Genomic DNA, 13,192 nt, shown 5'->3' with positions numbered 1-13,192 from the left:
GTTTCACTGAAATTCATTAAGCCAGAATATGTCATATACATTTGTAGCCGTCAGAGAACTTTAGTTCTGCAAGGGAGAAGAATATTTTCATCACTGAATCCTACACAGTCAACATAGCTCAATGCTTCTTAGCACCCAGGAAAGGAGACATGCATTGAATTGGATTTCTGGGGGGGAAAATACAAAGTATGCACCGCACAATGAGTGTTAGGTATATTACTTAATTACTGCTCAAAATGAACTATTCCTTGGGCCTCGTTGGAGTCCTTTCTACATGAATCTGACACCCCTACCACATTTCTACCATACAATATCTGCTTTGCCTGTGGTTAGGAAGCATAGTTTATCTGCTTTTATCTTTATTGAGTCCACATGATTTTGAACTTGCAGCTCAGGTCTACAGAGATCTAAGTCCTTTTTCCCTTTGAATTGTTCACAGCTTATATAGATTTCTTTAGTAGGCTGGCTTATATCCAATTAAATTTATCTTTGCCATTTGGGGACAATAATATTTTCCAAGAGCTTCCCACTTGTAGCTATTGTCTCCAGCTTCAGATTTCCTGGAGACACATGCGGTCTATAGTAATCTGTTTACTGGCGTGGATTTGTACACTTTTTTTTTTTTTGAAGTCTATGAGTCTTGTTTTTAGGAAGTAATTGTAGTTCTGTATTGGGGGAGCGGGGGTGAGGGGAAGGAATCAGCTTTAGAACATCTGACAGGCCAAAGTCATTAGGCATCAGAAGTCTGAGCTTATTTAGCATAAACAAATCACATATCTGTGAAGCTGCCTGAAGGTACATCGACCAGCGAAATGATTTACACTCACTTTTAATGCATTTGCAGACAGATCGGGAATGCATACAGTTCTGAAAATGCTACTTTTCCAAATCCGTGAGCCAAAGTAAATTGTGATCAGCCGCCTGTACTAGGTAAAGATGCAATGTATAAATAATGCATCAGATAGCTTGAGATCACAACTCCTTTTAAACGCTTGAAATGCTACAGTAAGTGCCTATGGTTAAAATGGTAAGTCAAATCAGTATAAATAATATTTTATTTTCTCTTTTCCAGTCAGTGGATTCCATACTCCATGACTCCAACAAAGAGCTCTTTATGATGACAAGTGCAGAAAAGTTTTATCCAGTGATAACTGGAATGTTGATACGATTTTACACTGTATAAAATACATTAATTTGGGGGGAGGAGGGGAAGGAAAATCAGAATTTCCCAGTGGAAAAAAATGGATTTTTTTTAAGAATAGCTCAACTGCTGGGTTATCCTAAATCAAAATATGACTTAAGAAGTTTATATCTATACACTAAACAACTTTCACAGCTAAAAAGTTTTATTTCTCTACCTTTCTTACTTAGGTTTGGCTCTTTCAGTCAAAATTACCCGGAGTTTACTTAAAGTTCATTTTAGCAACACAGAGCACAACTTAGAAGTCTTGTGAAATGCCCATTTGCCTGTTGAAAACACTGATAAATGTGCAAAGTATAGTCTTTATGTCAGGCAAATTAGTAGTCAGTCAAGGCAAAATGTGTTGGGTTTTTAAACACTTAATTCTTACAATGGAATCGAATTGCATTTAGATGCTTGTATACAACAAATTAGCCCGCTAGCTAGAGGAAAGGAGGTGGACGTTTCGCGGTCTCTGCTGCGTTTTCGTTTACTATGCTGATGTGAGGAAACAAAATACACTCCAAATATTGCTTCTAAGTAGGCAGTTCAGTTCATCGTAACCTCAAGATAGTATTCAAGCAACTTCCCTTGGAAAAATAAACGTATTTCCTCTCCTCCCCAGCCCCTTAGGTTGTCTGTATGTGTGTTTTGTTTATTTTATTTTATTTTATTTTATTTTACTTTATTGCAGACTTGGCTGTGAAATGAACTCGATTAAAGTTCAGGGTCCCTACAGTTGATTACCCTGAAACTCATTTGACTTTTTTTTTAAAAAGAGTCTGCAGTCTTCATTCTGGCTTTTATGGTAGTCACTTTGGTGGTCAAATTCAAGTGCTATGACTCCACAGCTGTCTCTTCTGTGTTTCCTTGCAGGAAGTCGGCAAATCCTGCCCTTTAAACTGGGTTTAAAAAACAAAATGGCAACGGGACTTGTTTTAGAGATATTTACCTACTAAGAGCAATAAATTATTCACACACCTATAGGAAGGAGCTCATGTGTTATACCACACATATGTTTTAGCGACGACACTTAGGATTTCTTCTCCTCCCCCACCCCATGTCTTCTTTTTATTCAAATAAAATGGAGACGAAATAATCTCTAAACGTAATGTCTAAACCCCGAAGATGAAATCTGTATTTTTACTAGGAGAGTTTTCCATTTCAACGTTCGGTTTTGCCCCATGAAGATTGCAAAGAGGAGGGAATTGGAAGAAAAATAATTGCACTCATAAACAATAGCTTAACATTATTAGTTTGTAGTTAGCATTAATATTGGCCCATAAAAAGATCACTGACACTTTAATTAAAAGTTTTGCCCAAAATTACACCAAAGACATAAAATGGGGGCAGATTACAAAACCAAGACACATATCTCGACCTCATGAGTTCTTTATTTTGTATTTATCAGCCAAGGGTGCATTAGAGAAAAAATACATCCCATTTTGAGATGATATATGTACACACACAGATCCCGAGATCAGTTATAAAAAGAGGTTTTTGAAGAGTTTTGGATAGAAAAACACCAACCTTGAGAAAAATTCAAATATGTGTAAAAAAATATATGCTCTGTTGCATGACGACTGTCAACATTGTTTAAATAAGGAAGAGTATGTATTCTTAGCATAAGAAGCCACCAAGGGATCAGTAATACAGCAATTGAAATCGAGACATACTACAATGTGCTACAGTTTTGAAAGCTACATTGCAGTGTCCAATGTGTTTTTTTCTTTGTTTCTTAAGTGCTCAGATCTTAGCTCCGCTGCAAGACACAGACCTACCAATTTATTTCCTATCATTAAAATGAACTTTTCAAAAGCATGTTGCTTATTAATGTCATTCTGCTTTTCTATTATTGGTTTTTTAATATATATCAGCGTCCGCTTCCTTCTAGCAGCTTGTGGAAGATGTACTTGTCTTTTCACTTTCTGTTAATATTGCGTCGAAATGAACCTACCTGCTGACTAAAATGGAAAGAAAAAAAAATTAGACCAGCGAAAATGAAAATTGAGAATAAAAATATCTGGGTTAAATGACTGCAGCTCCGAGCTGTACAATTTATAACTTGCGTTTCTTGTGCTGTAATTTATTATTACTTGGATGGAGTTGTTGATAGTTTTCAAGATGAAATGCTTAGCAAAACAAAAACAGGCAGAAAAATCATGTATACCCTTCTTCTCCTTCCTAATAATATTGTTTACTGATAGCTCATGTGTCTGTGCTTTGGTTATTTCTTGTTGTTGTTCGAATTTACTGCAACACTCTTTGACAAGATATCACTAATAAAGACATTTTACTCTGTGATGGTGTGTTAGTTTTGTTAGAAGGTATTTAACCTGTCTCCAAAGAGATCCCACGATGGAGTTTAGTGGGGGAGGGGGACCCCTATGTAAACAGCTGAATTTTTATTTATTCTTTCTTTAACTGAACAATAGCAAAAGAGAAAATAAAGAAAATTAACCAGGTGGCGTCCTGTAATTAAAAGAAGGGGAGGGGTGACACAAGGGACTGCATTATTTTCACAGATCGTGGAAAACACAAACATCTCTGCATTTGAAATAGCAATACTATTAACATTATTTTTCATCACAGTCCCCAGACAAATTATTTGCAACCCAGGTGAAAAGAACGAGAAGTAAACAATCAGAGTAGTGGTCACAGGGTAATTCGGTGTTAGAAGAGTTTTAAGTATGCCAGATATGCAAGATACATCTTGGAAATACTAGCAATCCACAGTGTCACTCAATATTCTCTGTAAGTCCTACAGGTATCCCTTTCCATATTATTTAAAGAAGAACTTTTAGACAGACAATTGGTTGAAAAACTCTTAAAATGTCTGATAGCACTTTATAGCACAAGTATTCATTCCATCTCAAAACACTGGGAAATATAGACAAGCATGAAGCTCTTGGGGCACAAAATTCAAGACAAATGACTTTAATAAGAATCTCTATTTTTTTAATTCAGTTGGAAGAATAAAGGATGCTAGTAATTCTGTATGTACATTCATTGATTGACAATAAACACTTGCTTTAAATATTTAATATGCCACTCTTACGTAATAAATATTTAACAAAACATTAAAGGAGGTTTTCGAATATTTATTAGGCACTGACTTATTTCATTTGCTCTGTTCCCTGATATATTACAAATTCGATATCAAAAGTCATTAAGACAGCCTTGAAATGGCTCTGTTTTAGTCTCAGGTAACTTTAAAGTTTGAAACTTTACACACACTGGTATTGTTTAAAGGTACACACTGGTATTGTTTCTCTGCAGTATATGCCACGTTGGTTTATGTACAGTTGGTTTGCACATAGAACAATGTAATTAGCTAATGTTAGAAGCTTGCTAATTAGCCACTTCCCCCCTTCCCTCCCAAATTATATATTCAACTATAATTTTAAAAGCCCAATGGCACAGAGATATGTGTATGCCCCACTGTAGCAAGATTTTGAGAAATGTTTGAAAACTTACTTATGAATCTTCAGCGCATTCCCTGGGCTTTTTATTGAGCTTACTTAAAGACTTTACATTGTCACGCCTAAAATGTGACTAGCGTGGAAAGAAAAGAAAAGAAAAAAAAAAACGTGGAAAAATACAGTTAAAATATCTCTAAGACCCTCCCTCAGCTCCCACTCGCTCCCAACAGCCCCCACTTCATATCCGAATCCTCGTGAAAAATAGAAAGCAGAATCCAAACCGGGAAGGAAAAAAAAAAAAAACTTCACAAGCCATCCCTTGTATTTGCCCTTTGCTTTGAATGCTTACAAGGGGTGTGCCTTGAAGAAAATGAATACAAAGCTGCAATTGATTTTCATAATGTTTCTGCGGTGTTTGAAAACCAATCGTTTGAACCTCTGAGATCTTACCTAAGTGAACCACTCCTACACATCTAAGTGCTCCAAACTGATATATGACAATATCTACTTTGGATCACGTGCTCCTTAGAGCGACTAAGACGGATAGCGCGTCATCTCGCCTTCCCAAATTTTTCCCCCTCTGCACATCGGATCCAAAACATCTATCTATAGAGCAAGAAAAGGAGAAAGATGTTTAACTCAGTGAATCTAGGAAACTTCTGTTCTCAATCGCGTAAAGAGAGGAGTGCTGACTTTGGAGACAGAGCAGGTTGCGCTTCCAATCTCTACCTCCCTAGCTGCACCTATTACGTCCCAGAATTTTCAACTGTGTCATCTTTCTTGCCACAGGCCCCCTCTCGCCAAATCTCCTACCCTTATTCCACTAACCTCTCGCAAGTGCAACCAGTTCGAGAGGTCTCCTATGGTCTAGACCCCTCTAGTAAATGGCACCATAGAAGCAATTACGCATCGTGTTATTCCGCGGAAGATCTGATGCATAGAGAGTGTATCCCGCCTTCCACCATGACCGAAATGCTAATGAAAAACGAAAGCGTGTACAGCCACCACCATCCCAGCTCTAACCATCCTGCATCTACGGGATTCTACTCCAGCATGAACAAAAACAGTGTCCTGCCCCAGGGCTTTGATCGGTTCTTCGAAAATGCCTACTGCGGGACAGAGAACCCGCCTGAGAACTGTCTGCAGAAAAGCGAGAGCAAACTGGAATCCGACTCCCAGCCCAGTGCACTATCATCCCGCGGAGAGCAAGGCATAGACCCGGAAGACGAAGAGGAAAACACAAATCCAGGGTCTTCAGCTTCGTCTTCTTCTGTCAACAAGGAAGGAAGCAAAAGCAGCAACTCGAGTAGGTAGAGCAGTAAATGGAAAGGTTAAGGGACTAGCCCGGTGTTTTGTCGGTCAAATTTTATGTGGAGTTTTATAAGCATTCAAAGGATTTTATTATAACCTACAAAGCTCTTTCTTCCAACGAGAAGAATTTTTACGATGGGAAAGCTCTTTGAAAAAATGGAGATGTTAGGCGCAGACACAGTATCTTAGAGTCTGTGAAATTTTAAAAGCACACCATCGTGGCAAATATTAACTTTGATCATGAACTTACACGAGCATTTTAAAAGGATTTGGTCCCGGGTTGCTCAGGGTAAAAGCCAATTGGGCAGAACACTGCTGTAGCTTCCTGTGCTTGCTTTTAGGCACTAAGATGCATGTAGAGTGAATTTTTTAAAATTAAAAGTATATGTTGGGTCTTGCTTTTCTCTCTCTCTTTTGATAAGGGGGTGTGGAGCTAAATGCAAAATGTGCAACATTTTAATTCAATCCTGAGTCTCTATTTTATTTATTTTTTTAATCGCAACGATTCTTCGCAAAGCCTAGTGGAATTTCTGTCTTTTGTCATTAAGGTCAGATAAAAAAAATCACTACATTGCTAAGAAAACTTAGAGGCTTATTTTAAATTCTGAAGCCAAGCAACTTTTAAACTTAGCGATCACGGTGAGATTTTTCTCTCTCCCCCCCTTTTGCTGTTTGGTTTCATGATGAAAACAATGCATCCCCTTTTGTTGCTCAGAGGCTAAATTCCTTTTTACTTTGATTATTTTGGAGTGTGTGGATGCTGGTACTGAAGTTAATCAAAAACTTATGAGGAACATAATGTCTAGTTCCTACAGTTCCAACATTGCTCATGCTGTTTCTATACAGATAACAGATTTGCAGCTTGAACATATGTTTTTCAACAGCTACAGTTTCTTTAAAGCCTGCTTAAATTGCTGAGTACAATCCCTAATTATGCTTAAAAATATGTCTATCACAAAATCCTGTGCAGAGGTAGTGTTTTTAGAACATAAGTAGGGCACAATCCTTAAAACCATATATAACCTCCCCTCTGCATTATATTAACAGTGGGCAAATATAACAGTGGCGAAATATATTATCTCATGAATCTATAAATATGTATATATATATATATATATACATATATATGGAGTCAGAACTAGAGCTGAGTCTATGTGTTGCATTTGCTTAGTATTTACATTCCCTTCTGTTTTTTCCTAAGGTGCTCCCCGTACAAGGAAGAAGAGATGTCCCTATTCGAAATTCCAGATCAGAGAGCTAGAGAGAGAATTTTTCTTCAATGTCTATATAAACAAAGAAAAAAGGCTTCAGTTGTCTAGGATGCTAAATCTCACTGATCGACAGGTTAAAATTTGGTTTCAGAACAGAAGAATGAAAGAAAAAAAATTAAGCAGAGACCGCCTGCAGTATTTTTCTGGAAATCCCTTATTGTGAACACATCTTTTCCCAGTCCTCTGCTGGTGAAGTAGATCTGTACTAAGAAGGAACTCTGAAAGCATGGGTTGTGGTCTGAGTCTACAAGCAACCTCAAAGTTTAAACCTTTTCGTTACTTACATTTGTATGTATGGAACAGTTCTAAGTAACGCAAGGAGTTCAGATATCTAAACGTTTAAAGGACTGGAAAACCATGGACTTTTTATTTAACGTTTTGTCTGAACAACTGGGATTTTTTTTTTCATTTAGTCAACCTTGTCCATTTGAATAAATCGCAGTGCTGTGTTATAATTATCATGGTGATGATTTTAATATGCAGTTAACATGCTACCACAGACGCGGCCAAAACCTCCCTCTATGGTTAATTTAGATACCTTGATTTGGGAGTGTGTGTGTGTGTGTGTGTGTGCGTGTAGGTGTATGTACACACATACATAGGAGTGTGCGTATCCACACCGACCATTTGTGTTCTCCTGCTATCCATGCCAAGAACTGTTGTCGAAACCTAATTTAAATATTCTGTTCCGTTGCAGTAAGAATGGGTTCATTTCAAGCCCCTCCATATATATATATATATATATATATATATAATATATATATTCTATGCAGTCCCACTTTTACATTTTTGGGGTGTTGGGGGGGGGAGGGAGGGGTGTATGGACGAGAATATATTTGCAATAACTGTCTCTAAGTGGTTTGTAAATACATTTCGTAATGCATTTTTTTCCCGGATCTGGAAGAACAATAACAGCAAACAACAACAATAATAAAAGATCTTTGTGTATGTAAAGTGAATTCCCGGGAAACTCTGTGAAATTCTGTGGTAAATAAAGATATTGCAAGCTGTTCTACATTATGATTTTATTTGACCATTTTATTAGTACTTCCCCTCTTTAAAACCTCATTGCGGTCAGTGCGGTATGGACTTTCCAATAGAACTTTTAATACCTAAATGGTAATGACATCAAATATATATATTTGATACTATCGCCATATATAATCATCCATGTTCATCTGGCTCAGTGCAATGTGGCATTGTCCAAATTCATATGACTCCTGTACGTTAAAGTTTACATTTGTTGTGGAGTTCATTGTATTCCTCACCGAATTTAAATATTTATTGGAATTTCTTGGCCGAATAATACAACCGTGTATTTGGTTCCATGTGTCTTGCTCTGTTTTTCCGGATGTAATTAATCTTTTGCACCATATATTTGACTTTTGTAAGTGAGTGCAACTCTAATTACACAATCGAAGGTGCTGTATTTCCATGAAGTCAAATATAAACTATCTTATACATACAATGCACAAATGCAAAGTCAAGTACTTAAAATCCCGGTTAAGGAAAACAAGTTCAACTCCCAAGCTTTTGGTACAGAAGTGTACTTTTATGTTTACACAAAGCCTTTCCCCTCTCCTGAGCGGACTAAAGAGCCACAATTTGGTTTAAAGGAAAAAGAAATACAGAAAACGCCTGCAGTGGTTTGATGCATGTATGTTGTGTATATAAAATAACTCGGAGTGGGGGGGTGTTGTTTTGTTTTGTTGCTTTTCAGCCTGAATTCTCATATCTCTTGATGTGGAGTTTTGTATGAGTAGGAGTGAGGGAGAAGAAAAAATAAAAAGAAAGAACAAAAGAACATCCTCAAAGAAACAACACATTATATTCCCATACATTGACAATGTTCTTGTAAAATTCTCATAATTGCTTTTAAATACAGCCCCATACTTTGATGGTGGCTTCTTATTTTATGTGACAGCGGTAGGGGAAATTGCAAGCCACAAATATGTGCTTCGCTTGCATACACAAAAAGAATAAATGAGAAACAACTTTTGTTTTCGTGATAGACCCATCCTCGTTACGCCATGATATAATTTGAATGGGTGATGTTCATAGACATGTTTCTCATTAAATGAGATGGTAAAAAAATAATAAAAAAGGCAGATAGCAAAGAGCTTCTTTGAATTTATGTTTAAAACGTGGAAATGTTTAAGGAGGTATCCCCATGGCCTAAAATCATGCCAGCCCTTTGGAAATCCAAAACCTGGACCTTTCTTTGGTAGACAATTCCTTGAAAGGATGGTGAATAAAATATGAAAGAGTTTTGAAATAGGATGGAGACCAAAGCCATGCTCCTAGCAGATGCAGCCACTCATTGATACAGTCGAAGAGCTGCCAAAGAAGAGGGAATATTATTCGTATAAACCCACCTTTCTTTAACGATTGTTTGCCAAACCTTTCCAAGGTTAGGAAAACTAAGCATAGGTGCAATAGGGTGCTTATCACGAGGTCAGAAACCGCAGTTAATGCTCCGTAACAGCAGCCACTGTCCGGACAAAAGCTGGTAGTCTAGACATTGTAATAAAGACTGCAGCACTAAACAGCTTAATTTTTCTTAATTACCCCGTCTGGCCATAGGAAAAGACTTCCGCAGTAAATAGTAAACAAATAAGAGTGCCTTGCCCAGGGATTTTCCCCCCCTCCCCTTCCATGTCTTCAGCTCAATTCCAACACAATGAAACTGGAGGCCTAGTTCAAAGTTTTCGCGAGCTAAAATGGAATGCTAGTTGTAAAATCCAAGTTTATAGACCATGTGGGAGTTTACAATAGCATTAAGCAGCAGTGCCATGTAGGGAAAGGCTGTTAATGTTCTTTTTTTTTGGGGGGAGGGGGGGGGAGAGTGGTTGCCTGGATGTGTGTGTGTGTGTGTGTGTGGCGGGGTCTAGGTGAGGAAGTGGGGATGGATTGGATACCACAGTGGATGAATTTGGAAATAGTTGGCTTTGATTTGGTTGTCCTGTGATGTATTTTTTTTTTAAATCGTCACACAACCGCAAAAGGCCAACGCTGCAAGTGGAGTTCTGTATATTGAGATTATGCTCCTTGTATCGGAGGAGGAGGGAAGAGATAGGTCCACAGGAAGAAAAATGTGAATATATGATGTCTTTGAACTTCAATAAAGTCAAGTCCATCACCTTTAACCCTTTTGTAATAAAGCGGAATCAGAAAGGCTTTCTGTGTCCCCGCCTCCCGAGAAAGAAATAGGGGGGTGGGGGTGGGTGGGATGGAGGAGAACCCACATTTTTATTTAAATTCAAATTTTGGGCCAAATGTGGCCTTGATGATGAGCTAATATTTAATTCAACCTCGCCGCGTGTCGAAGAAGGTTGAACACGCACACAGCACACACACGCTTTATTATTGTTATAAACCTTTTGATATCTTAACGCATGAAAAGTTTTATAACTTTGTTTGGCATAAAAGTTTTACAAGGTTTTTTTTATTATTATTTCCATCGAATGTCCGTCACAATAAATGCTCCCTCATAGGCTGGGGGAGCTTGCTGTATAGTTACGTTAATGACACACAGACTAATTGTGAAGGACCTTTCCATGTGACGTACAAACACCCGACCTGTTTCCTATTCCTCCCTGGATTCCCTACACAACATATTGGAAGCTGCTGTAGGTTACTTTGTTGTGAAATATTGCACAGGGGGAAGAAGGCGAGAGAGCAAACTTCTAATTGGCTTTTTGCGGAATAATAACGTACCTTTAAGTTGGGTTCCATACAGGGTAAATCACTTCCACTTTTGCAGAAAATGCAGGTGGTTTTTTTGTTTTGTTTTAAAGAACTGCAAATGCACATCCAGGAATAAAATGTACAGGGACTGTAGTTATGTTAGACATGGCTGTTCACACACCACGCACACACATATACATACACACGACACACACACATGCAGAAAGACACCAACCCACTCTCACATGCACACTCTCCTAACAGTTCTTGAGTTGAGGAACGTAAACTTGACTGTGTGATAAGTGCGGTCCTCTAAGGGCGAGTTCTCTTTGGTGATATGTAAATAAACTACTCTGTTGAACAACTCAGCAAGACCGGCAAACAATAGCCATGAGGGAAAGCCATCCTGTTACTATTTGCACTTTCCTCATGGGTTTGACGTTGCCTTGGAATTTGGCAAAAATGGGATTAGAAAATCCGAAGAACAAAGACATTGGCTTTGGCAAGTGGATTGGAAGCGACCATCAATTGAGCTAATCTTCGCCTGTGGATCATAGGGTGAATTCATTTATTTGTGTGCGAGTAACTTTGGTAGGAGCCATAGCTAAGCCCGACGGAGAGCCAGGGCTGTGTACAATGTAAATAAATAGCTTGCTCTCCCAGTTTCCTTGTCTTGGAGACTCTCGTGGGTCGTAACATTTTGGAATAGCCATTAATTTTTTTTTTCTCCCGGTTTACCCCTCTTCTGGGTGGAGGGCAGAGAATTTGGTGTTGAAATATCGTGCGGGCTCTACCATTGGGGGGGGGGGGTATCACTTTTGTGAGGTAATTCTGGTTTTTAATGAAAGCATTTTTAACTGACACTAGAGTTGGGAAGGAAAAATAAAAGCCAAACTACTTCTTCTGGTTGGCGTGCATGGCTGAGTGCTTCTTTGCTATCAAAGAGAATATTAAAACCTGACTTATATTATTTTTTTCCAAAATGGCGTCTCATTAAGGCCTTGCTTATCCGTCTTTAATAAAGTTGGAAATATAGGGATGCACAGCATATGTTAGATTTAAGCACGTTCTTCTGCTTTTGATAACTTCTAAATTACAACATGAAACCACAAGAATGTGGTTTGCAACCTCATAAGGCCTTTTTAATCTTTAGTTTCTGAATTAGAATATAGCATATAGCTGAGGTAGCCCATAAAAGACTTTATTAGTTTTAAACAAAAGAACAGACTTAATGTAAACATTACAGTTGTTTATGCACTACAAGTAGTTGGGCAAATTCGTTCGTTTTAATTGTTGAAAGAGGGTTTAATACCGTTCTAGGAATTAAGTGATACATTCTTAAACACGTCGGTTCCACTGCTTTGAAACGGTGGTTGATATAAACAGTGTGTTTCTATACAAATGGTTGTTAAAAGAGCTGAATCTCTTTGAATCAATTTAGTTTTGCAAACAATAAGTATTTAAGGAAACAGGAGTGTTCATTTCAAGGTTATATTTCAGGCTGAGGACTTTAAAAATAACTAAATAACTCTCCGAATATAAATAGATACGTAGATAAATATTCTTATACCATCGTGCTCTTTACTGTAATTCTACTGTACCTACTACTAATTCTATATTCTCAGATCAAGGTGAATCTAGCAAAATAAAATGATCTTATACTAGAACAATTCTCTGTAGTATATTTCAACCCAATAGGGGCGGAAATTCACGTGTTTTCAATTTTTTTGAAATAGCTTTCTCTTTTCCTCCTGTGAAAAAGTGGAATTGTTAATATCCCACCACTCACCTAATGACTGATACTTGGTTGAAGCTATATTTGAAACAAATTTAGAAGCACTTAGCAGATGGGGATTTCAGCTTTATACACGTATTGCCGACGATATCAAAATACCAGCATTTTAATACAACTTTCTTCAGATTTCCTATGTGTAAAGACAGAATGTTTTGCTATTTTTCTAATTTAGTATGTTTTAACATTTCAGAAGGCACTTAAGTCTTTTTACTTTTTCACACACTTCCCCTCCGCCCCAGTAATTATATCATTTTCAAAGGAATATGCCCAAGAAGTAAAATGCATCAATTTTCAAAACATTTTAAGCTCTCCTTTTAGCTTAGAAATGTAATCATATCATGAAATATGGCCCCAAACGCTTATTGCTTTAGAAGCATATAGGAATTTAGATTCTTAGGACAACTGCTTAGACTCCACAACCTCTGATATGAACCCTTCTGTTATTTGTGTAACATTTAAGTTTGTTAACGCATGTGGAAAATTACAGGAAACACTCCCCATTGAATAAACTTTTAAAAAATCCTGG

The 13,192-nt window shown here is 37.6% G+C and overlaps 1 protein-coding gene across 1 annotated transcript; it reads left to right on the top strand.

Moving 5' to 3' along the window:
• Positions 1-5,232: 5,232 nt before the first annotated feature.
• HOXC11 (homeobox C11) lies at positions 5,233-7,347 on the top strand. The gene is made up of 2 exons (XM_077838658.1): positions 5,233-5,908; positions 7,115-7,347. Exons 1-2 carry the CDS (start codon positions 5,233-5,235, stop codon positions 7,345-7,347), a joined length of 909 nt encoding a protein of 302 aa, XP_077694784.1.
• Positions 7,348-13,192: the final 5,845 nt, after the last annotated feature.

The sequence above is a fragment of the Eretmochelys imbricata genome, chromosome 20, assembly GCF_965152235.1.
Source record: "Eretmochelys imbricata isolate rEreImb1 chromosome 20, rEreImb1.hap1, whole genome shotgun sequence".
Taxonomy (NCBI): domain Eukaryota; kingdom Metazoa; phylum Chordata; order Testudines; family Cheloniidae; genus Eretmochelys; species Eretmochelys imbricata.
This window is presented reverse-complemented; position numbering and strand designations above follow the sequence as displayed.

Excerpts from the sequence above, each read along its gene's own strand:
- HOXC11 (XM_077838658.1), top strand. The coding sequence starts at position 5,233 with ATGTTTAACTCAGTGAATCTAGGAAACTTCTGTTCTCAATCGCGTAAA. Across the intron at positions 5,909-7,114 it reads AAGCAAAAGCAGCAACTCGA|GTGCTCCCCGTACAAGGAAG; the intron begins GTAGGTAGAGCA and ends TTTTTTCCTAAG.